The sequence below is a fragment of the Pseudorca crassidens genome, chromosome 2 (genome assembly GCF_039906515.1).
Source record: "Pseudorca crassidens isolate mPseCra1 chromosome 2, mPseCra1.hap1, whole genome shotgun sequence".
Classification (NCBI taxonomy): Eukaryota; Metazoa; Chordata; class Mammalia; order Artiodactyla; family Delphinidae; genus Pseudorca; species Pseudorca crassidens.
In genome coordinates this window covers 44,131,089-44,158,161 of record NC_090297.1, presented here as the reverse complement: position 1 = coordinate 44,158,161, position 27,073 = coordinate 44,131,089, and the positions used below count along the sequence as shown (strand labels likewise).

Sequence of the window (27,073 nt, the reverse complement as noted above, 5' to 3'; positions counted from 1 at the left end):
CTGCACTTACTCTTAAGTTGTTTTTTTCTTAAATTTATTTATTTAATTTATTTATTTTTGGCTGCATTGGGTCTTTGTTGTTGTGCGCTGGCTTTCTCTAGCTGCGGTGAGCGGGGGTTACTCTTCGTCGCAGTGCACAGGCTTCTCACTGCGGTGTCTTCTCTTGTTGCAGAGCACGGGCTTTAGGCATGTGGGCTTCAGTAGTTGTGGTGCATGGGCTCAGCAGCTGTGGCTCGTGGGCTCTAGAGTGCAGGCTCAGTAGTTGTAGCGCATGGGTTTAGCTGCTCCACAGCATGTGGGATCTTCCCGGACCAGGGCTCAAACCCGCGTCCCCTGCATTGGCAGGCGGATTCTTAATGACTGCACCACCAGGGAAGCCCTGCGTTTACTCTTTTGCAGACCTGTCTCGTACCAAATTGTGGACGCCCTGAGCATGGGAACTATTTCTTCTACATCTGGACATTTCCAGCACACAGGACACTGTCTGGCACATCATTAGCTTCACAACTGTCATTTGTTAAGTGAACATTTGGGGAACACTGAGTTTTGTGGGTTTTACCACTTTGCACTTTATGGGATGAGGTTGAGGTAGGTGATGAAGTGAAACGGGCTAAAACCCACCTAAGAAAAGGATATAAGCGCCATCATACTTACCGACTGAGGATTCATTTTACCAGTCATCAAAGCCAGTAAGTCCGAGTCAGCCATTGTAATTGTGCAGTCGGCCTTCTTATCTAAAACACAGACATGCAGAAGGAAGGAGAAATGGGGAGTGTTCAGTTTCATGTATACATTTTAGTCAAAAGCCACTGACTGCCACAGAATCACATCCAGAATTAGTGTGGGCAAATGGGCACTCACATACACTCTATGGCAGCCTGGTGAAATGTGACATAAATCACAAGCAACCTCAATATTTAACAAGAGGGAATTTATTAAATAAATCATGGTATATTCATATAACGGGATACAATGCAGTCATTAGACGATGTGGATCTACATTTTATTGACCTGGAAAGATACGTATGTTATACTCTTCATGATACTGTTATATAAGCCAGTTACAAAACAAACTGTAAGTATGGACCCAAGTTTTGCTTAAAAACAGATATTCAATTATGTATGTACAGAAAAAACATCTGTAAACTTGGAGACCAATATATTAATAATAGCTACTGTGGCACACAGACTCTAAGGTGACCCCTGTGACCCCTGGCTTCTGGTATTCATGCCTTTGTATAATCCCCTACTCTCAAGTGTGGGCAGGACCTGTGACTTGCTTCTAGCCTGCAGAATGTGGCAATGGTGATGGGCTGTCATTCCTGTGTTCTGTTACACTGCATAAGACTCTGTCTTGCTGGCTCTCTCTCACTCTCCTGCTGGCCTTGAATAAACTAGATGCTATACTGTGAACTGCATACTGCATATGGAGAGGGCTACATGGCAGGGTACTGACCTTTAGGAGCTGAGGGCAGACTCTGACCAATAACCAGTAAAAAACTAAAGCTATCATTCTCACAGCTACAAGAAAATTAATTCTTCCAGCAACATCAGTGAACTTGGGCACGAACCACTTCCCCAGTCAAGTCTCTAGATGAGAACTCAGCCCTGGCCAACACCCTGACTGCGGCCTGCGACACCCTATGCAGAGGACCCAGCTAAGCTGTCCTCAGCCAACTTACCCATGGAAGCTGTGAGGTAATAAATAAATGTGTGCGTTTTTTTAAACCACTAAGTTTGTGGTAATTTGTTAGAAGATGAAGTCATCTAGACCAGGGGTTAACAAACTTTTTCTGTAAAGGATCAGACACTAAATATTTTAGGCTTTGCAGGCCACTAGGTCTCTACTGCAACTACTCAACTCTGCACCTGTAGCACGAGAGCAGCCATAGAGAATACATAAATGAATGTAGCTGTATTCCAATAAAACTATTTTCAAAACAGGTAGCAGACCAAGAGGGATAAGATATTTGCAACTCACAGATCTAACAGAGAATTTGTATCCAGAAAATATAAAAAACTCCTATCACTCAATTAGAAAAGGTTAGATAGTTCAATACAAAAGTGGGCAAATAACATAAACAGGCACAATACAAAAGATCTCCAAATGGTCAAAAAAAGCACATGAAACAGTGTTCAATTCCATTAGTCATCAGGAAAATGCAAATTAAAAGTACAGTTGAGATACTACAACGTACCTACTAGAATGAATGGCTTAAAAAAAAAAAGATAATACCCAGTGCTGGTGAGGATGAGGAGCAACTAGCAGGTCAGAACAATGCTGGAGGGACTGGAAAACGGTACAGCCACTTTAGACAACAGTCTGGACATTTCCTAGAAAGCTAAACATACACATGCCATATGACCTGCCAATCCCATTCTTAGGTGTTTACTGAAGAGAAATGAAAACATAAATCCACACAAAAACCTGTATGCGGATGCTCATAGTGGCTTTATTTAAATAGCCAAAAGCTGAAAGAAACCAAATATACTCCAGCTGGTGAATGGATAAACTACTCAGCAACAAAAAGGAACAAACTACTGATAATACATGAAAGAAGCAGGCTCAAAAAGCTGCATACTGTATGATTCCACTTGCAGTTTATGACATTCTGGAAAAAGTGAAACTACAGGGACAGAAGTCAGATCAGGGGTTGCCAGGGCCTGAGGGTGAGAGAAGGGGTTTGATTACAAAAGGACATGAGGACATTTTTTTTTTTAATTAAGGGTACTTTAATTAATTAATTAATTTATTTTTGGCTGTGTTGGGTCTTTGTTTCTGTGCGAGGGCTTCCTCTAGTTGTGGCAAGTGGGGGCCACTCTTCATCGTGGTGCACGGGCCTCTCACTATCGCGGCCTCTCTTGTTGCAGAGCACAGGCTCCAGACGCGTAGGCTCAGTAGTTGTGGCTCAAGGGCCTAGTTGCTCCGCGGCATGTGGGATCTTCCCAGACCAGGGCTCAAACCCGCGTGCCCTGCACTAGCAGGCAGACCCTCAACCACTCTCATATAATATGAAAGAGACTGTAGAATAGTATATCCATATCAAAAAACTGGCTATATGGTAGCTCATGACTTAGTATTTCTACTCCTGGTTATATGCCAAATGGAAATAAGTACATGTGTCCACTAAAAGACACATATGAGAATGTTCGTAACACCTTTATTCATAAGGCCACAAAATGGAAAACTGCGAAGATACAGCAACCATGAACTGAATAAATAAATTCTGGTGTATTCACATAGTAAAAATGAACTACTGCTACACGCAACAATATAATAAATCTTACAATGCTGAGTGAAAGAAGCCACACCTAAAAGAGTAAATATTGTATGGTTCCATCTATACGAATTTCCAAAATAAATAATATCAACCTATGGTGACAGAATTTGGAATAGTGGTTCCTTTTGGGAGTGGATAGTGATGGGAGGTGGTGTCAGGGAGGTTTCTACAGTGCTGGCAACATTATGCATCTTGATCTGGGAGATGTGTTCATTTGTTAACATTTATCAGGCTGTACACTACAGATTCATGCCCTTCCTTACAGGCTAGACTTCAGAAAACTTTTACACAAAAAAAACCCAAAAAAAAACAGGTGGTGGGATGAATTTGGCCCACAGGTCATAATTTGTCAACCCCTGATACAGATGGTAGGATTATAGGAGAGTAATTTTTTCATTTTGTTTCTCTATCTTTCCCAATTTTTTTTGCACTTAAGTATGTATTACTATATAAAAACAAAGTTTTAAAAATATTCATTTTTTTATTGGAGTACAGTTGCTTTATAATGTTGTGTTAGTTTCTGCTGTACAACAAAGTGAATCAGCTATATGTATGCATATATCCCCTCCCTCTTGGACCTCTCTCCCACACCCCCCATCCCATGCATCTAGATCACCACAAAGCACCGAGCTAGTATCTATTTTACACATGGTAGTGTATATATGTCAATCCTAATCTCCCACCCTCCCCATCTCCCCAGTGTCCACATATCCGTTCTCTTCATCTACGTCTCTATTCCTGCCCTGCAAATAGGTTTAAAATATTAATTTTAGTAGTATAACCAAAGTATAATGCAAAAAAGGCCGTACCACAAAGACTCTAATATCTTATTGCTAAATCAGCAATGTCTACCTTGGACAAGTGCAAAAGGAAAAATTCACCAAGAAATCAAAATTTTCAGTAGTCAGTGTTTCAGGCAATCAATATAACAATAGTACTCTAATAGTACTACTACCACTAATAGTAATAATATCAAATTACGGCCCAATAGTTAGATAATCTGTGCCTTAATAAAAAAAGATAGGAGTTGCTATGGTCTGAATGTTTGTATCCCCCGCAAAACTCGTATTTTGAAATCCTAATGCCTGATGTGATGGTATTGGTAGGGAGGGCCTTTGGAAGGTCATGAGGGTAGAGCCCTTATGAATGGGATTAATGCCTTACAAAGAGGCTCCAGAGAGACCCCTAGCTCCTTCCATGATATAAGCCCACAGCAAGATGGCACTGGCTATGAACCAGGAAGAGGGGCCTCACCAAACGGGACCATACTGATGCCTTTATCTAGGACTTCCAGCCACCAGAGCTGTGAGAAGTAAATTTCTGTTGTTTATAAGCTACCCAGGCTGTGGTATGTTCGATATAGCAGCCCAAATGGCCTAAGATGGGGGTAAACTATGAAAATACAGCATGCCTATATTATTAAGTAACGAAAACAAGATTGAAAACAGAAGTTTTTATTATATGTCTTAGAATGCAGGGATAGCCCATAAAAAGACTGTGATTCAATAGCCCCTCCATCTTTGCCTGTAACAAAATTTTCTCTTATTACTTGAAAAAAGGTCTGAAGTCTTAAAAATTAAGGTATTTACAACCTAGAAAATCCAGTTCTCTTGTAGATATATAACATCAAAGAGCAGGGAGAAAAAAAGCTAGCAAATTGAGATAACTGGACTTCATTCATAATTGGATTAGATCCTAATATGCCAAAAAAAGGACTCACAGTCAATAAAAAGGTGACTTTAGGAAATAAATGCTGCTGCTGCTGTTACTATATCAGCATTTACTGAGCTCTCACTATGCCGATTACTTCACATACCTAGACTCATACAATAACCCTATGAGGGTCAGAGAGGTCAAACAACTTGCCCAAGGTCACACGGCTACTAAGTGGCTGAGCTAGGTATGAAAGCAGATTCCTGCTGCCAAAGCCCACACTCCCAACTCGTAAGCTCTATGGCTTCCCCCTGTTACAGGAAGAATACAAACATTCAACAGCTCAGTTTTTTGTTGGTTTTTTTTTGCGGTATGCGGGCCTCTCACTGTTATGGCCTCTCCCATTGCGGAGCACAGGCTCCGGACGCGCAGGTTCAGTGGCCATGGCTCATGGGCCCAGCCGCTCCGCGGCATGTGGGATCTTCCCGGACTGGGGCACGATCCCATGTCCCCTGCATCGGCAGGCGGACTCTCAACCACTGCGCCACCAGGGAAGCCCCAACAGCTCAGTTTTAATTGAGCCTTCACCAATTCATCTGCATCTGATGTATCCCAGATGCTTTCTCAGCTCCCCTAGTCCTTTTGAGGAGTCACAGACAATTCCAATGTGTTTATGCAAAATTAATGTTTAATATATGGGTTGGGGAGGAAGCAATGATATACTGAGCACTTTCCATGCTAGGGGCTTTACACACCTTTTATCTCATTTAATCCCCACAACAGCTCCATGGATAGGCATTATTCTCACCATTTTCTAGATGAGACAACTGGACTCAGGGAAGGCTTACACCTAGGAAGTGACAGAGCCAAGGTCTGAACCCAGGTTTCGGTATCTCCAAAGGCTATGCTCTTTCCCCTGTACCTTGGGGATGAGAGACTCTGAGGCCTTCTGTATCATGTTCCCCATTAAGGGGCAGGGTTGAGAACTCAAACAGGTGCTGAGAGGGAAGAATATACGAATGAAAGAATAATATATCGTGTTAAATTAATTAAAGTTGGCTTCCTGGAGATATGCGAGTCATTTCAAAGGAGAGGAGGAAGGGGCCGAATTCATGGAGAAACACCAGGCAGCAAGAAAAGATTATGGAAAAATGCACAAAGCCTAAAAGTCCTGACATAACCAACTGTATCATTACCAAACTCTTAGAATATAAGCAAATGAAATACATTTAAGGAACTCTTACTTTGCTAACAGAAAGTAAACCTCTCAACAGTATGTACATGTCAAAAGATCTAGCAATTCTCTTTAAGATGCCAGTTCAAACTAGGACAGGTTATTAATGCTTTAACATAGCTGATCTCTAACAAATGGTCATTTGTTGGCTGATGTAAAAGGAGCTGGCAATTTCCCACGGTAGCTTTTACTGGTAAGTCCATATTTCACCGCCACTCCTAGCTGCCAACAAGTATCAGTTTCAGCAGAAATTCTGGGTAAAATCCCTTCAGGTATGGGATGGGGCACCTAATGTGGGGAGAGCTCGCTGCCAGGGTTCATATGCAGAGAGCAAGGTTTTTCTGAAAATTTGCCATATGTTTCCATAAGCATATAATCTTTCAAAACAAACAAACAATAACAACAAAACAGGAAAATTTTTCTCCAAAAATCTCCTTGGGGTCAGAGTCAAGATGGAGGAGTATGAGGACACAGAGTTCACGTCTCCTCACAACTAGGGCACCTACCAGGTACTGGTGGGGAACCACGGACACCTAAAGGGACGGGAGGAACCCCAAATGACCAGATGGGACGTGGCGGGGAGGGAGCAGGGAGGAGAAGTGGAGGTGGGACGGGACCGGCACCCTTGAGAGACGGCTGGGGGAGGGGAGGGGTTCTCACACCTGAAGGAGCCCATCCACAGTGAGGGGAGCAACGGGGATGGGGAGAGACCCTTGAGAGGCCAGAGGATCGGAAGGGAAGGCAGCCAGCGTTTCCCCCACCCACTTGGGTCCTGGGGAGCCTACTGAGGTCCCGGCCATGATCCTCTGCCCTCCCAGACCCCCTCTGGCCGCCCGGGTCCTGAGGGCGTGGGTGGGGAGTAGAGGCCAGACGGGGACCGGTGCACTGAGAGGCAGTTGGGGAAGGGTGGGGTTTCCACCCTTGGGACGGGCCCACTCACAGTGAGGGGATCAGCGGGGACCGGGAGGATGGGAAGGGCACTAGGCCAGCGTTTCTCCCACTCACTCGGGCACCTGGGAGCCTACTGTGGTCCCAGGCCAGATCCTCCGCCCTCCGAGGCCCCCTGCAGCTACACTGGGCCTAAACCCCGGCCCTGCACTCCCACCCGGGGCCTTAGCTCTGAACTCCGCTGTCCGAGGCGCCCTCCAGCCATGCTGCCTTTTCCTGCCTCATGGATCCTGAGCATAGGCCCCACCCCAACCTAAGCTCTGCCCCCACAGCCAAGGCCTTTTCTGGCCCATTTTTCTTTTTTTTTGGGGGGGGGGTTTGTGGTTGTGTTTTACCTTGTTGTTTCACTTGTATATTTATTTTTTCTAACTTTAAAATTTTTCTAATTTTATCTTTTATTCTTTGTTATTGTACTGCTCCTTTTTTTTTTTTCTTTTGCTGCACCGTGCACCTTAAGGGATCTTGGTTCCCAGGCCAGAGGTCAACCCTGAGCTCCTGTGGTGGGAGCACTGAGTCCAAACCACTGGACTAACAGAGAACCTCAGACCTCAGGGAATACTAATAAGAGTGAGATCTCCCGGATGTCCTCATCTCAGCACCAAGACCCAGCTCTATCCAACTGTAAAAACTCCAGCACTGGACGCCTCAGGCCGAACAACCAGTAAGGAGGAACACAGCCCCACCCATCAAAAAAATGAGATGACAAAAAAATATGTTACAGATGAAAGAGTAAGGTAAAAACCTACAAGGCCAAATAAATGAAGAGGAAATAGGCAACCTACCTGAAAAAAGAATTCAGAGTAATGATAGTAAAGATGATCCAGGGGCTTCCCTGGTGGTGCAGTGATTAGGAATCCGCCTGCCAGTGCAGGGGACACAGGTTCATATGCCGTGGAGCAACTAAGCCCATGTGCCACAACAAATGAGCCTGCGCTCTGGAGACCATGACCCACAACTACTGAGCCCGTGTGCCACGACTACTGAAGCTTACGTGCCTAGAGCCCGTGCTCCGCAACCTACCTGAAAAAAGAATTCAGAGTAATGATAGTAAAGATGATCCAGGGGCTTCCCTGGTGGTGCAGTGGTTAGGAATCCGCCTGCCAATGCAGGGGACATAGGTTCATATGCGGTGGAGCAACTAAGCCCATGTGCCACAACAAATGAGCCTGCGCTCTGGAGCCCATGACCCACAACTACTGAGCCCGTGTGCCACGACTACTGAAGCTCACGTGCCTAGAGCCCGTGCTCCGCAACAAGAGAAGCCACCGCAATGAGAAGCCCGCGCACCACAATGAAGAACAGCCCCCACTCACTGCAATAAGGGAAAGCCTGTGCATAGCAGTAAAGACGCAATGCAGCCAAAAATAAATAAATTAATTAATTAAAAAAAAAAGATTATCCAAAATCTCAGAAACAGGATGGAGGCACGGATCCAGAAAATACAAGAAATGTTAACAAAGACCTAGAAGAACTAAAGAACAAACAGTGATGAACAACACAATAACTGAAATGAAAAATACACTAGAAGGAATCAATAGCAGAAAAACTGAGGCAGAAGAACAAATAAGTGAGCTGGAAGACAAAATGGTGGAAATAACTGCCAAGGGGCAGAATAAAGAAAAAAGAATGAAAAGAATTGAGGACAGTCCTAGGGACCTCTGGGACAACATTAAACGCACCAACATTTGAATTATAGGGGTTCCAGAAGAAGAACAGAAAGAGAAAGGGTCTGAGAAAACATTTGAAGAGATTATAGTTGAAAACTTCCCTAACATGGGAAAGGAAATAGCAAACCAAGTCCAGGAAGCACAGAAAGTCCCTTCAGGATAAATCCTAGGAGAAATACACCAAGACACATAATAATCAAACTAACAAAAATTAAATCAAAAAAAAAATTAAAAGCAGCAAGGGAAAAGCAAAAAATAACATACAAGGGCATCCCCATAAGGGTATCAGTTGATTTTTCAGCAGAAACTCAGCAGGCCAGAAGGGAGTGGCAGGATATATTTAAAGTGATGAAAGGGAAAAACCTACAACCAAGATTACTCTACCCAGCAAGGATCTCATTCAGATTTGATGGAGAAATCAAAAGCTTTACAGACAAGCAAAAGCTAAGACAATTCAGAGCCACCAAACCAGCTTTACAACAAATGCTAAAGGAACTTCTCTAGGTGGGAAACACAAGAGAAGAAAAAGACCTACAAAAACAAACCCAAAACAATTAAGGAAATGGTAATACGAACATACATATCGATACTTACCTTAAATGAAAATGGATTAAATGCTCCAACCAAAAGACACAGCCTCGCTGAATGGATACAAAAACAAGACCCGTATATATGCTGTCTACAAGAAACCACTTCAGACCTAGGGACACATACAGACTGAAAGTGAGGGGATGGAAAAAGCTATTCCACGGAAATGGAAATCAAAAGAAAGCTGGAGGAGGAATACTCATATCAGATAAAATAGACTTTAAAATAAAGACTGTTAAAGAGATAAGGAAGGACCCTACATAATGATCAAGGGATCAATCCAAGAAGTAAGTATAACAATTATAAATGTTTATGCACCCAACATAGGAGCACCTCAATACATAAGGCAAATGTTAACAGCCATAAAAAGGGAAATCAAGACTAACACAATAATAGTGGGGGACCTTTACACCCAATTACAACAATGGACAGATCATCCAAAATGAAAATAAATAAGGAAACACAGGTTTTAAATGATGCAACAGACCAGATAGATTTAATTGCTACTTATAGGACATTCCACCTGCAAGTGGCAGAATACACTTTCCTCTCAAGTGCACATGGAACGTTCTCCAGGATAGATCACAACTTGGGTCACAATCAAGCCTTGGAAAATTTAAGAAAACTGAAATCATATCAAACATCTTTTCTGACCACAACACTATGAGGTTAGAAATCAATTACAGGAAAAGAAAAAAGGTAAAAACCACAAATACATGGAGGCTAAACACTGCATTGCTAAATAACCAAGAGATCACTGAATAAATCAAAGAGGAAATTAAAAAATACATAGAAACAAATGACAATGAAAACATGACAACCCAAAACATATGGGATGCAGCTAAAGCAGTTCTAAGAGGGAAGTTTACAGCAATTCAATCTCACCTCCAGAAACAAGAAAATCTCAAATAAACAATCTAATCCTATACTTGAAACAACTAGAGAAAGAAGAACAAAGAAAACCCAAAGTCAGTAGAAGGAAAGAAATCATTAAGATCAAAGCAGAAATAAATGAAATAGAAACAAAGAAAACAACAGCAAAGATCAGTAAAACTAAAAGGTGGTTCTTTGAGAATATAAAAAAAAAATTGATAAACCTTTAGCCAGACTCATCAAGTAAAAAAGGGAGCGGACTCAAATCAATAAAATTAGAAATGAAAAAGGAGAAATTACAACTGACACCACAGAAATACAAAGGATAAGACTGCAATGACGACTATATGCCATTAAAATGGACAACCTGGAAGAAATGGACAAATTCTTGGAAAGAAAAAACTCTCCAAGACTGAACCAGAAGGAATTAGAAAATATAAACAGACCAATCACAAGTAGTGAAATTGAAATTATAACTAAAGATCTTCCAACAAACAAAAAGTCCAGGACCAGATGACTTCAGAGGTGAATTCTATCAAACATTTAGAGAAGAGCTAACACCTATCTTCCCCAAACTCTTCCAAAAAACTGCAGAGGAAGGAATGCTCCCAAACTCATTCTACGAGGCCACCATCACCCTGAAATCAAAACCAGACAAAGATACTACAAAAAAAGAAAATTAAAGACCAAGATCACTGATAAATATAGATGCAAAAATCCTCAACAAATACTAGCAAACAGAATGCAACAACACATTAAAAGGGTCATACACCATCATCAGGTGGGATTTATCCCAGGGATGCAAGGATTCTTCAATATACACAATCATATTTTCTGTAGTGGTATGCTTTGATTCCCTTTTTGTTATTTTTGTGAATTTACTGTAAGTTATTGCTTTGCGGTTACCACGAGGCTTACATAAAATAGCTTATAGATATAACAGTCTTTTTTATGTTGATAACAATTTAACTTCGATTACACACAAAACTCTACCTTTCTCTTACCCTCCTTTTATGTTTTTTTATGTCACAATTTAGATCTTTTTATATTGTGCTTCCATTAAAAATTGTTGTTGTTATAAACTAAAATATATATACATATATATATATACACAAATCAATGTGATACACCACATTAACAAATTGAAGAATAAAAACCATATGATCATCTCAATAGATGCAGAAAAAGCTTTTGACAAAATTCAACACCCATTTATGATAAAAACTCCCCAGAAAGTGGGCAGAGAGGGAAAACACCTCAATGTAATAAAGGCCATATATAACAAACTCACAGCAAACATCATTCTCAATGGTGAAAAACTGAAAGTATTTCCACTAAGATCAGAAACACGACAAGGATGTCCACTCTCACCACTCTTATTCAACATAGTATTGGAAGTCCTACCATAGCAATCAGAGAAGAAAAAGAAATAAAAGGAATACAAATTGGAAGAGAAGAAGTAAAACTGTCACTGTTTGCAGATGACATGATACTACACATAGAAAATCCTAAAGATGCCACCAGAAAACTACTAGAACTAATCAATGAATGTGGTAAAGTTGCAGGATACAAAAGTAATGCACAGAAATCTCTTGCATTCCTATACACTAACAACAAAAGAGCAGAAAGAGAAATTAAGGAAACAATCCCATTTACCATCACAACAAAAAGAATAAAATACCTAGGAATAAATCTACCTAAGGAGACAAAAAACCTGTACTCAGAAAACTATAAAACACTGATGAAAGAAATCAAAGATGACACAAACAGATGGAGAAATATACCATGTTCTTGGATTAGAAGAATCAATATTGTGAAAATGGCTATACTCCCCAAAGCAATCTACAGATGCAATGCAATCCCTATCAAATTACCAATGGCATTTTTCACAGAACTAGAACAAAAAAATTTACAATTTGTATGGAAACACAAAAGACCCCAAATAGCCAAAGCAATCTTGAGAAAGAAAAACAGAGCTGTAGGAATCAGGCTCCCCAACTTCAGACTATACTACAAAGCTACAGTAATCAAGACAGTATGGTATTGGCACAAAAAACAGAAATATAGATCAACGGTACTGGATAGAAAGCCCAGAGATAAACCCACACACCTATGGTCAACTAATATATGACAAAGGAGGCAAGAATATACAATGGAGAAAAGACAGCCTCTTCAATAAGTGGTGCTGGGAAAACTGGACAGCTACATATAAAAGAATGAAATTAGAACACTCCCTAACACCATACCCAAAAATACACTCAAAATGGATTAAAGACCTAAATGTAAGACGGGACTCTACAAAACTCTTAGACGAAAACATAGGAAAAACACTCTTTGACATAAATCACAGCAAGATCTTTTTTGACCCACCTCCTAGAATAACGAAAATAAAAACAAAAATAAGCAAATGGAACCTAAATTAAACTTAAAAGCTTTTGTGCAGCAAAGGAAAACATAAGACGAAAAGACAGCCCTCAGATTGGGAGAACATATTTGCAAATGATGCAATGGACAAAGGATTAACCTCCAAAATATACAAACAACTCATGCAGCTCAATATCAAGAAAACAAACAAGCCAATCAAAAAATGGGCGGAAGACCTAAACATACATTTTTCCAAAGAAGACATACAGATGACCAAGAGGCACATGAAAAGATACTCAACATCACTAATTATTAGAGAAATTCAAATCAAATCTGCAATGAGATATCAGCTCACACCAGTCAGAATGGCTATCATCAAAAAATCTATAAACAATAAATGCTGGAGAGGGTGTGGAGAAAAGGAAACCCTCTTGCACTGTTGGTGGGAATGTAAATTGATACAGCCACTGTGGAGAACAGTATGGAGGTTCCTTAAAAAACTAAAAATCGAACTACCATATGACCCAGCAATCCCACCACTGCGCATATACCCTTAGAAAACCATAATTCAAAAAGTCACATGTGGGCTTCCCCGGTGGTGCAGTGGTTAAGAATCCACCTGCCAATGCAGGGGTAACAGGTTCGAGCCCTAGTCTGGGAAGATCCCACATGCTGCGGAGCAACTAAGCCCGTGCACCACAATTACTGAGCCTGAGCTCTAGAGCCCGTGAGCCACAACTACTGAGCCCGTATGCCACAAATACTGAAGCCCACGTGCTTAGAGCCCGTGCTCTGCAACGAGAAGCCACCACAAAGAGAAGCCCGTGCACCACAACGAAGAGTAGCCACCGCTCACCACAACTAGAGAAAAAGCCCGTGTGCAGCAATGAAGACCCAACGCTGCCAAAAAAATAAAATAAGTTAAAAAAAAAAGTTACATTAAAAACAAAAGTCACATGTACCCCAATGTTCACTGCAGCACTATTTACAATAGCCAGGACATGGAAGCAACCTAAATGTCCATCAACAGATAAATGGATAAAGAAGATGTGGTACGTATATATAATGGAATATAACTCAACCATAAAAAGGAACAAAATTGGGTCATTTGTAGAGATGTGGATGGACCCAGAGTCAGTCATACAGGGTGAAGTCAGAAAGAGAAAAACAAATATCGTATATTAACACATATATGTGGAATCTAGAAAAATGGTACAGATGAACGTATTTGCAGGGCAGGAATAGAGACGCAGACATACAGAACAGACATGTGGACACCGGGGGGTAAAGGGAGGGTGGGCTGAATTGGCAGATTAGGTTTGACATAAATACACTACCATGTATAAAAGGGATAGCTAGTGGGAACCTGCTGTATAGCACAGGGAGCTCAGCCTGATGCTCTGTGATGACCTAGGTGGGTGGGAGGTCCAAGAGGGAGAGGATATATTTATACATATAGGTGATTCACTTCATTGTACAGCAGAAACTAACACAACATTGTAAAGCAATTATACTCCAATAAAAATAAAAATTAAAGAAAAATAAAAAAAAAAATCAACTTGACATCTGTCTAGACATGTCAATATATAATCCTGAAGTAACCATTAACATTCAGTCTTTTAAAAAAATTGGCATTATTTCCCCAAAGTTCTTTTTATTTCTAAAAGCTAGAATCTAGATGAAGCATTTAGTTTTTCTTCGTACATCATGTTAGATGGCAGCTCACAGAATGTAAACATAGTTATTTTTCTGCCCACTCATTTTGAGAAAAAAAAATGCTGCCCACACCAGATGCCCTTACTACCACTCAGCTTTTCCTTCATTAATCTCTAGTTGATTCCTTATTCAACAGTACATATAACACTGCTCTTAACATCTTCTCCTTTCTCCAAGCTCTAAACTCTATTCCAGGATCTCTGCCAAACCCCTCTGTACCTCAAAATGCCCCTGAATATTTATCTACCCCCTCTTAGAGGAAGAAGTATCCATCCCTCCTTGTTAAGGCTAACCCTCCTTCCACCTGTGCTCCTGATGACATTGTCTCCTCCAGGACCTTCCCCAGTAATGTAGCAATAACGAACTCTACCATCTTTGATATATCTCCTTCTCCTTCACAGCTTCCAAGTACCATCAACTTCACCCCAAACACCCCTAGCAACTACCATGTAACAACATCCTTTTTTCTCACTGCCAACACTCGGCTATCCTTTTTGCTTACTTAGATGGTGGTACCATCCATCCTCCTAATTGCTCTCTCTGCTTCTGATTTCTTCATTTCTAATTCATCAGGTCGAATACACCAGCTTCATCCTCTAAAACAGCAGAGTATTTAGAAAGCTCTGACTTTCACTTTTCTACTCAAAAAGATTTAAGGGATTGATTATATATAAAATCGTTTTCAAAGTTCATAGTATAGCCCTCTAAAACGCTAGTTCCTATCCATCCCATCTCTTAATCGCACCAGGCTCTCTCCGAGAGAAACATAACATACAATATAGCTACCACTTACTGAGCATCATTCATTCATTCTGCTGTTCACTTTTTATTTATTTATTTTACTGAAGGCCTACCATGTGACAGGTACTATTCTAGGCACTGTGAATGCAGCAGTGAACCTAAGAGGCACAAAGCTCTGCCTTCATGCAGCTTACAACTCAAGTGGGGGGGGATGGACGATAAGTAAAGAAATAAGATATGGTATCAGATGGCGGTAAGTGCTATAAAGAAAAATAAGGCAGAAAAGGACAATAGGGAATGGTAATGGGGGTGTGATTTAGAAGTGTGGTTGGGGAAAGGCTCACTGAGAAGGTGACATTTGGGCAAAAACCAAAGGAAATGGGAGAACAAGCCATGAGGATATGTGAGGGATGACGACTCCAGGCAGTAAAAGCCCCTGAACTGCGAACGCCCACGTTCAAGCAATAGCAAGGAGGCCAGTGTAACTGGAGCAAAGTGAGGGAGAGTATAATAAGACAGAGAAGACTAGGGCCAGATCATGTGGTGTGATTATAAGAACCCTGGTTTTTACCCTGTGAGCTGGCTTGAGTTTTAAAATGATCACTCCAGCTGGTGTGTACAGAAACAGGGCAGAAGGTTAGAAACAGGGAGACCAGGCAAAAAATGATGGAGGACCAAGGTGGTAGTAGTATAGGATGGAATTTGCTGGCGGATTACACTGTAGAGTGTGAGAAAAAGAAGAGCCAAGGTAGATGCAAACTATTACATTTAGAATGGATAAACAACAGCTCCTACTGTATAGTACAGGGGACTATATCCAAACTCCTGGGATAAACCATAATGGAAAAGAATATTAAAAAAAGCACGTGTATATGTGTATAACTGAGTCACTCTGCTGTACAGCAGAGATTGGCACACCATTGTAAATCAACTACACTTCAATTAAAAAAAAAAAAGAAGAGCTAAGCATGACTTCAAGGGTTTTAGACTGAGGAACTGGTAAGACAGAGGAGCAATTTAGCAAGATGCAGAAGACAGTTCGAGGAGAACATAATTAAAGGGGAGTGGGAGGAAGATCAGCAGTTCAATTTCATACATGTTAGCCTTGAGATGCCTACTAAGGATCCAAGTAAACTTGTCAATTATGCAGCTGGATACACACCTTGGAGTTCAGTAGCTGAGTTCACACTGAAGATACCTGGGAGTCATCAGTGTAGAGACGGTTTTAAAAGCATGAAACTAGATGAGAGTCCCAGGGACTAAATGGAGATAGAACTGAGCCTTAGAGCACTCCAACATTTAGACTTTTAGAGATGCAGAAAAAAAAGGGACAGAGGCCAAGAAGGAACAGCCAGTAGGTAAGAAGAAAGCCTGGAAGAATAATATAATTATGAGGGCTGGGAATTAACCACTCAATTTACCAATATGGCGGTTACCTGACCTTGACAAGAACAGTTCTGGGATAATAATGAGGACCAAAGCTGACTGGAATGGGTGAGAGAAAGACTGGGTGAGAGAAGTGGAGGCAGTGAGTACAGACAGGTCTTCTGAGGACACATAACCATACACTGAAGCATATGCTTCACAGGCTAATCAGGAGATAATGCTCTTAATCCTCACGTGACCCTATGAAATAGGTACCATTTATTATTCCCATTTACAAATGAAAAAAACAAAGCTCAGAGAAGTGAAATAATTTGTTCAAGGCCAGAATCTGTGAGTGGCAGGACCAGGACTCCAAACCCAAGTCTGTTTAATTCCAAAGCCTATGGCTGGTGACAGTGATGGAGCCTTCCCGTCTTTGGGAGGAAGCAGCTGTGACCTATTCCTGTTCCCAAGGATTCCCCAGTTCTTTAACAAGGTCCTGGAACTCTAAAGCCAGCCCTTTTGGAAAACACCAAAGCAGGCCCCCATTTTTCTTTGTGAACTTGTCAGTACTCCTACAAATGAAGTCATCACTGCACTGACCTGAGTTAGGGAGCACTGATCCTTTGCCATTCTTCACGTCCACCACCCAGGTGGCTTCTTTACCTCCAGGGCCGTCCTTCACCTTGAAGGCAAAAATACCACCGATTTTCTTCACAAACTGCTCCCCTTCCTGGAAATAAAAATAACACAGAGTTATATGAAGTTCATTCCTCTGGCTTTTCCCCAAATTTTTAAATAGATACAGGATGTGAGCAGCTGGGTCAGCAGACAGTCCCCAAGCTCCCTTAGGATCTTTTACCCAGAAAAGTCTGAAAGGCAACCAGGCAACAACTGCGTCACCTGCCAAATCTTCTGTTGAAAATGGCTTTCTGGATACAACTGGTGGAAGGACAGGGAGAATGGGAGAGTGGGTGGCACAGCAGCATTTTCTACTGAAATAGCCTTCATTTGTCTCAATAATTTCTGAAAGATTCACTCCGGCCTCTCTCAATGTAGGAAGCCTAACGCCTCTTTTCTTTGTAGGTAAATTCCTTCACATGTATTTTTGTTCTTGCACAATCAGAATTTAAAGATAAGTGGTTCAACTCATTTCCTGGATTAGTATAAAGAATTATACAAGTAATATACCATCCACCACCTACTTTTGGATCTTGAGGAATGAAGCTGGAAAAATAACCTCAGATTCACATCTCCGTAGGTTGGTTTCCTTTCTCCCTCCCTCTCCCCTTCATTCCCACTCTGTTTCATCCTTCCTTACTGAAATATTGATTGACCGAAACAATGATTGGCACCAGACTTTATTCCAGACGCTACGGAGTTAGAAGGGTAAATGATAATACACTATGATCACTACGAAAAAGGGGAACACAGGGGCCTACAGGAGCACAGAGGACCCGCTAACCCGGCTGGCAGGGTGAATAACTCACACACCTTAAAAAAAAACACACACACAATAATTTTATTGCAATTATTTTTCTTTAGAGAAAAAAACATATTGTACTGCAGAAAAAATAGAAAATATTGAGAAGCAAAAAGAAAACAAATCATTCATAATTTCACCACTCAGAGAAAATAACATTTTGATATAAATCTCCTCTTTTTTCTCTACATATATATATATATATATATATATATATATTTTTTTTTTTTTTTTTTTTTTCTTGCGGTACTTGGGCCTCTCACTGCTGTGGCCTCTCCTGTTGCGGGGCACAGGCTCCAGACGCGCAGGCTCAGCAGCCATGGCTCACGGGCCTAGCTGCTCTGTGGCATGTGGGATCTTCCCGGACCGGGGCATGAACCCGTGTCCCCTGCATCAGCAGGCGGACTCTCAACCACTGCGCCACCAGGGAAGCCCCCATATATATATTTTTAATGAGTATATATACTGTTTTGTAATCCACTTTTCGGTTTAATATAGCTATCCTTATTACTGTGTCATTAAGTATTCTTCCATATAACTTTAAATGACCATACATAGTCTTTAATTGTAGACGTGTACTATACTTTATTTAACCAATACTCTGCTGCTTGATGTTTAAGGTTAGTCTTAACTTCTGGCTCTTATAACAATGCTGTACATAACGTTCTTACATCTAAGTATTTTCACATAACCTCATTTACTTAAGGTTAATCTCCAAGAATTAAATTTTACTAATTAATAACAATGAATTTGCAATCAGCATCGGTTTGAATTCCTGCTCTGCCATTACTTATATAACCCTGAGCAATTTACTAAATCTCTCTGAATCTCAGTCTTCTTATCTGTGAAAGGGAGATAATAATATAGCTACCCTCATAGAGTTGTATGGTATTTAAATACCCACAAAGCACAGAGTAACTGCTCAATAAACGCTGGCATTTTTCCCCATTATTTTACTGTATGATCTGTCTGCTATTCCTGTGCCAGTATTATAGCTTTATAAATGTACTTTACTCTTTGGTACAGTAAATACCATAATTCCTCTCTTAGAAAGATTCTTAACTATTCTTGGATTTGTTTTGGACATTTTTTCCTCTAGATGTACATTATAATCATTTAGTTAGTTCTTCCCCCGAAAATGGGGCTATAGGACTTCCCTGGTGGGGCAGTGGTTTAGAATCCACCTGCCAATGCAGGGGACATGGGTTCAATCCTTGGTCTGGGAAGATCCTACATGCCACAGAGCAACTAAGCCCGTACACCACAACTACTGAGCCTGTGCTCTAGAGCCCGCGAGCCACAACTACTGAGCTGGCACGCCACAACTACTGAAGCCTGCACGCCCTAGAGCCCATGTGCCACAACTACTGAGCCCTCATGCTGCAACTATTGAAGCCCATGTGCCTAGAGCCCATACTCCACAACAAGAGAAGCCACAGCAATGAGAAGCCCATGCACAGCAACAAAGAGTAGCCCCCACCCGCCCACAACTAGAGAAAGCCTGTGCACAGCAACAAATACCCAACGCAGCCAAAATAAACAAACAAACAAATAAATAAATGGGGCTACATACAATATATGGATCTGTTTGGAGGAAAAGTAATATCTTTACAATATTAAGTCCTCCCATCCATGAAGATGGTGTATCTTCAAGTTTTCCTTGATGTCCCTTGGCAATATTTTGTCATTTTCCCCCATATAGGCTTTTGTACATTTCTTGCCAAGTTTACTCTTAGTTTTTTAATATTTTATATTACTCTTGTTAATAATATATTTTTCATTATATTTCATGACTAGGTAATTGCAAATATATAGAAAATATATTCATCTTTACATATTTATTCTGGAATTGGCTATCTTTTCAGTTTTCTTATAATTTCTAATCGAGTTTTTATTTACCACCTTTTTTTTTTCAGCCTTACATCCCTGCAATAATTTATATCCAAGATTCCTCCTTTTGGTATCATAATATTTCTTCTTTTAACAAAGACTTTAGTGTTTACTATGTTCAGGCACTGTGCTAAGTACCTGAAATACTCAAATAATTATTATCAGTTACTAACCTCTGTTTCTACGTATGCAGAGAGTCTGGCCTAAGTTCTTTCTTTTTGTTGTGTTTTGTTTGTTTTATAACAAATTCACTGAGATATTTATATATTAAAAAATTAATCCTTTTAAAGTATATTAATTCAGTGGTATTTTAGTATATTCAAAGTTGTACAACCAACACCACTATCTAATGTTAGAATATGCTCATCACCCCCAAAAGAAAACCATACACATTAGCAGTCACCCCCACCCCCACCCCCACCATTCTCCTCTCCTGCTAGCCCCTGACAACCACTAACCTACTTTCTGTCTTGATGGACTTGCTTATTCTGGACATTTCACACAAATGGAATCATACAGTATATGGTCTTTTGTTACTGGCTTCATTCACTTAGTATAATGCTTTTAAGGTTTATCCACGTTAAAGCACGTTATCAGTAATTAGTTCCTTTTGATGGCCAAATAATATTCCATTGTATGGATGCAGCACATTTTGTTTAGCCATTCACCAGTTGATGGCTGTTTCCCCTTTTCAGCTATTATCAATGATACTGCTATGGACACTTGTGCACAAGTTTTTATATGGACATAGGATCTAATTCCTCTTATATTTAGAAGTAAAAATTTGGGTCATAAGGTAATGTTTAACCTTTCGAGGAACTATCAAGCTGTCTTCTAAAGTGGCTGCACCATGTTACACTCCTACCAGCAACAAATGAAGGTTCCAATTTCTCTACATCCTTACCAACATTCTTGTCTGTCTTTTTTATTTTAGTTATCCTAGTGGGTGTGTCAATCTTTTTCTTGTACATAGATAACACACCTGAACCTATCTAGAATGAACCATGGGTCTTAGGACTCCAAAGAAGCTATTCTAAAAATATTTAATCTAGGCCTACTTATCTCAACAGCCATGGAAGCAATTCTTAACATGTGACTGTCCTGAAATCAACTACCAACATTTTCTAATTAAATCAAGAAATCAAAATGATTGTCAAATTTTTAAAGTGAAGGAGAGAAATTCTCTTATTTTGGCTTCCCTTAAAACATCTCACTCAAATTAAGTTAACTTTCGGAAAAACTAGTAACAACAATAATCTTTTGGGGGCTATAAAGTTTTCAAGTGCTTTTATATACATTATTTCTTTAATTTTCATAAAACCCTGAAAGTAGTTGCACAGGTGTTAATATTAGCTCATTAAGCAGAAAAAATTACTGAGGCTCTAAAAGGTTAAGAACCCTTTAGACTATTCTCTATCCTACTGCCAACTAATCCCTCTAATATAACCCACCTAACACTAACATAAATATCACTTTCAGGTTTGAATTTAAATGGCTCCCCACAGCCTACAGGATAAAGTCTGCCATCATTCAAAATTCTTCATAATCTGAAGGATATTTATATGTTCTTATCTTCAGCCCCTTTTTCATCCTCCCCAGGTTTTTTTGTTCTGACCGCTTTGAATGCCATGAACATACATGCCTCTATGCCCTTGCTCATGCCCTGTCCCAGTTCACTCACCTCCTCCTACTCTCCATTCCCACCTAACTTCATCAATTCAAGTCTCAGCTCACACGCTAACTCTTCTGGAAAGGCGTTTCTGCCTCTACTGGACATTTTGATAGCCCTTTGCACATACACCCACCTGCAAGTTTCTTGCTAAAGCAGTTTTTTTTTTTTTCCCGGGAAAAATTTCCCATGTCTATTTTCCCACTAAATTCAATGTTCCCTGAAGGGCAAGGACGTATGACAAGTAAGCAACACAACCAGAAATCAATCTCAGGTTGGTTTAACTTCAAATTCAATGCTCTTTCCATTTGCTCATACCATATGGCAAAGTAGGTTATATCAATACTTCCAAAATTTGGCCTATAAAAGTAGTTTCTGTCACCATAAATAAAAGAAAGTTCAAGTCTTTTCCACATTCCTTAAAATCCTTTATCCTTCAAGGTTCTGTGGAGATAATCTAGAAGAGTAGGTAGTAACGCTGGTGTGCTGGGCCACCCAAGGAGCCAGGCTTCCTTTGGGGCCAAGAGCCCATGAACAGCTACTTCCAGCTGCATCTACGCATCATCTGCTTGCACAATGCCTCAGGAATAGTTATGTTAGACACCAACAAGTTAGAGCAGGAAATCACCAGCAAACGTTTAGGAATTCTACCTGAATACCTGGAAATTCCTCCCATTTCCTTAAGACAGATGTAGATTAATTTTGCACCTGCTGTTACTTTTGACAACCAACTGATCCTCTTATAAAATCAAATCCTTTGGTCAATAAAACATTTTCAATTGAAGAAGGAGTGAGAGAGGGCAAGGAAATGGACAAGGAGGAGAGAGTTAAAAGGGTAAAGAAAATACATATCTGTTGCAACACTAGAGATCACTAATACTAAGAAAGTTCTAAGTGCCTGCTTGCTTGAAGAAAAGTACTTCTTTCTGAGTAGGCAAAGGGTCAAGGAGTAGGTCCTGTTGTAAACTTAATAGGAACAAAAAATTAAGACAATTCAAAGAAGGGCAATGGGGTATTGCTATCGAAAACAAAAGTGGAAATAAAATCTCTTGTCAGGCTTCCTTTGCAATGCAGAAAATGCATGAATTGACAAAAGATTCCAAGACTTTCACTTTCTAGTACTGCAAACATTTAGGAAACTGACAATCGTGGGAAGGAAAAAAGAAACAAGGGGACAAGGTCCATGCAAGTGAGGTTACAGAAGGAGAAGAAAAGAATTAAAATGGAAGCAAGAGGCATACATTTGCAAAGCTAAAAGAAAACTGTGAAATAAAAACAGCACTGTTTCGTTAATCCCAGTAATGAAATATGCAATGGTTGACATATAGCCATAACAGATACTCTCTAAACTATTTTCTTTTTTGACAGAATAAAGTTGAAAAAAAAGAAAAAAAAAGGGACAACCTGGCAGAAGCAACTATCCTATGGATTATTCTGCAGGCAAATACTGGTGGCATGAAAAAAATTTTTTTCAAGCTGAGCCCTTAGAGAGTCCAGCTTCACTTTAGTGGACATTTGTAATAAAAGAAATTTAAAAAACAATAATGAGATATATTTCCCTACTATTGGCAAAGATTTTTTTAAAGCCAGCCAACAAAGCACTGGAGATAGTGTGAAGAAAAAACCATCACTCTCACGAACTGTCATTAAGTTTGTAAATAAGTTCCCTCTTTTTGGTGGATAGTTTGGCAACACGTATCAAAAAGCTAAACATACATATCCAACAACCCAACAATTTCCCCTTCTAACTAGTTGTGCTGAGGTAATCATGGCGTTAAGTATTTAAAAATGAGGGCAAAAGGAAATTTATTATACCTGTTTTTTTTACTTGCAAGATTTAAATACAACACAATGTTCAACACAGGAGGCTAGTTATATAGATTATGATACCTATATTCAAACGTGTACTATGGGGTCATTAAAACTGATGGTAAGGATTTATATTTATGGGCAGTGAATATACTATCAAGAGAAGAAAGCAGGTTATAAAATAACAGGTAGGGACTTCCCTGACAGTCCGGTGGCTAAGACTCCACACTCCCAACACAGGGGGCCTGGGTTCAATCCCTGGTCAGGGAACTAGATCACACATGCAGCAACTAAAGATCCCACATAGCGCAACTAAGACCTGGCGCAGCCAAAAAAATAAATAAATGAATATTAAAACAAAACAGGTAGACTAACAAGGGTGTATCCCTCAAGATGGCAGCAAGATAGGTCTGCAAGCTCCTGGGCCACTGCCTGCCTGCTGGGAACTGTCAGCCCTGGCCCCCTCTACATCAGGAAGATTGTTGATCATTATGAAAATTCTAGAAATGCAGGGTACTTTGTCAAGACACATCAGTCACTTTAGCTGTTTTCCCATACACAGCACAATCACCTTAAGGTGTTAAGAAATCCTCTGTGCTATAATAAGGGAGTTACAAGATATGCACAATGCTTGCCTTCACACTGTGGCTCTAACATGAGTGAAATGCACACCTTAAATGTTCTGAATCCTTTATTTCAGCCCACTGGTCAGCTTAATACATGTGTAATTGGAATTATGTGACTGTGGCTGTAACTGTGCCTCGTTGGTCACAATTAAAATCAATTATGAAATTCCAAGGTATCTTTAAGTTTGAAACAATGAAGTAAATACCTAATTTTGCCTGAAGAGAATAACTCTCTATTTTGGAGAGTTACTGTTAGATTGCTTTAGTATGATTATTATCTATCAAGAACTAATTACTGATCCTCCAGAAGGCAGACAGCAGAAGCAAGAAGATCTATAATCCTGCAGCCTGTGGAACGAAAACCACATTCACAGACAGATAGATGAAATGAAATGGCAGAGGACTATGGACCAGATAGAGGAACAAGATAAAACCCCAGAAAAACAACTAAATGAAGTGCAGATAGGCAACCTTCCAGAAAAAGAATTCAGAATAATGATAGTGAAGATGATCCAGGACCTCAGAAAAAGAATGGAGGCAAAGATCAAGAAAATGTAAGAAATGTTTAACAAACACCTAGAAGAATTAAAGAACAAATACCTAGAAGAATTAAAGAACAAACAAACAGAGTTGAACAATACAATAACTAAAATGAAAAATACCAGAAGGAATCATTAACAGAATAACTGAGGTAGAAGAATGGATAAGTGACTTGGAAGACAGAATGGTGGAATTCACTGCTGCAGAACAGAATGAAGAAAAAAGAATGAAAAGAAACGAAGACAGCCTAAGAGACCTCTGGGACAAAATTAAATGCAACAACATTCACATTATAGGGGTCCCAGAAGGAGAAGAGAGAGAGAAAGGACTCGAGAAAATATTTGAAGAGATTATAGTTGAAAACTTCCCTAACATGGGAAAAAAATAGCCACCCAAGTCCAGGAAGCACAGAGAGTCCCAGGCAGGATAAACCCAAGGAGAAACACACCAAGACATACACTAATCAAATAGACAAAAATTAAAAAGACAAAGAAAAATTATTAAAAGCAACAAGGGAAAAATGACAACACACAAGGGAACTCCCATAAGGTTAACAGCTGATTTCTCAGCAGAAACTCTACAAGCCAGAAGGGGGTGGCAAGATATATTTAAAGTGATGAAAGGGAAGAACCTACAACCAAGATTACTCTACCCAGCCAGGATCTCATTCAGATTTGACAGAGAAATCAAAATCTTTACAGACAAGCAAAGAGAATTCAGCACCACCAAACCATCTCTACAACAAATGCTAAAGGAACTTCTCTAAGTGGAAAACAAAAGAGAAGAAAAGGACCTACAAAAACAAACCCAAAACAATTAAGAAAATGGTAATAAGAACATACAAACTGATAATTACCTTAAATGTGAATGGATTAAATGCCCCAACCAAAAGACACAGGCTCACTGAATGGATACAAAAACAAGTCCCATACATATGCTGTCTACAAGAGACCCACTTCTGACCTAGGGAAACATACAGACTGAAAGTGAAGGTGTGGAAAAAGATACGCCATGCAAATGGAAATCAAAAGAAAGCTGGAGTAGCAATACTCGTATCAGATAAAATAGACTTTAAAATAAAGAAAGTTACAAGAGAAAAGGAAGGACACTACATAATGATCAAGGGATCAATCCAACACTTATAAATATACATGCACCCAACACAGGAGCACCTCAACACATAAGGCAAATGCTAACAGCTATAAAAGAGGAAATTGAGGGACTTTAACACTTCACTTACACCAATGGACAGATCATCCAGACAGAAAATTAATAAGGAAACACAAGCTTTAAATGATACAATAGACCAGGTAGATTTAATTGATATTTATAGGACAGTCTATCAAAACACAGCAGTATACACTTTCTTCTCAAGTACACACGGAACATTCTCCAGGATAGATCACATCTTGGGCCACAAATCAAGCCTCGGTAAATTTAAGAAAACTGAAATCATATCAAGCATCTTTTCCGACCACAATGCTATGAGGTTAGAAATAAACTACAGGGGAAAAAAATGTAAAAAACACAAACCCATGGAGGTTAAAAAATACATCACTAAATAACTAAGAGATCAATGAAGACATCAAAGAGGAAATCAAAAAATACCTAGAGACAAATGACAATGAAAATATGACAATCCAAAACCTATGGGATGCAGCAAAAGCAGTTCTAGGAGGAAAGTTTATAGCAATACAATCCTACCTCAAGAAACAAGAAAAATCTCGAAGAAACAATCTAATCTTACACCTCAAGGAACTAGAGGAAGAACAAACAAAACCCAAAGTTAGCAGATGGAAAGAAATCATAAAGATCAGAGCAGAAATAAATGAAATAGAAACAAAGAAAACAATAGCAAAGATCAATAAAACTAAAAGCTGGTTCTTTGAGAAGATAAACAAAATTGATAAACCTTTAGCCAGACTCATCAAGAAAAAGAGGGAGAGGACTCAAATCAATAAAATTAGAAATGAAAAAGGAGAAGTTACAATGGACACCACAGAAATACAAAGCATCATAAGAGACTACTACAAGCAACTCTATGCCAATAAAATGGACCACCTGGAAGAAATGAACAAATTCTTAGAAAGGTATAAAGTTCCAAGACTGAACCAGGAAGAAATAGAAAATATGAACAGACCAATCACAAGTAATGAATTTGAAACTGTGGTTAAAAACCTTTCAAGAAACAAAAGTCCAGGACCAGATGGCTTCACAGGTGAACTCTATCAAACATTTAGAGAGGAGCTAACACCCATCCTTCTCAAACTCTTCCAAAAAATTGCAGAGGAAGAAACAGTCCCAAACTCATTCTATGAGGCCACCTTCACCCTGATACCAAAACAAGACGAAGATACTATAAAAAACATTACAGACCAATACCATTGATGAATATAGATGCAAAAATCCTCAACAAAATACTAGCAAACAGAATCCAACAACACATTAAAAGGATCATACACCACGATCAAGTGGGGTTTATCTCAGGGATGCAAGGATTCTTCAATATATGCAAATCAATCAGTGTGATACACCACATTAACAAATTGAAGAATAAAAACCATATGATCATCTCAATAGATGCAGAAAAAGCTTCTGACAAAATTCAACACGAATTTATGATAAA

At 39.8% G+C, this 27,073-nt stretch overlaps 1 protein-coding gene across 3 annotated transcripts in view; it reads right to left on the bottom strand.

Annotated features, from left to right (window-relative positions):
* The window catches only part of SCP2 (sterol carrier protein 2), a 164,345-nt gene that overhangs the window by 3,635 nt on the left and 133,637 nt on the right, over positions 1-27,073 (bottom strand). For all 3 annotated transcript variants that reach the window (XM_067726165.1, XM_067726166.1, XM_067726168.1), the window contains 2 exons: positions 17,034-17,163; positions 655-734 (listed from right to left, as the gene is read on the bottom strand). In XM_067726165.1, coding sequence (XP_067582266.1) covers positions 655-734; positions 17,034-17,163 — 210 coding nt within the window. The remainder of the gene's footprint in view (positions 1-654; positions 735-17,033; positions 17,164-27,073) is intronic.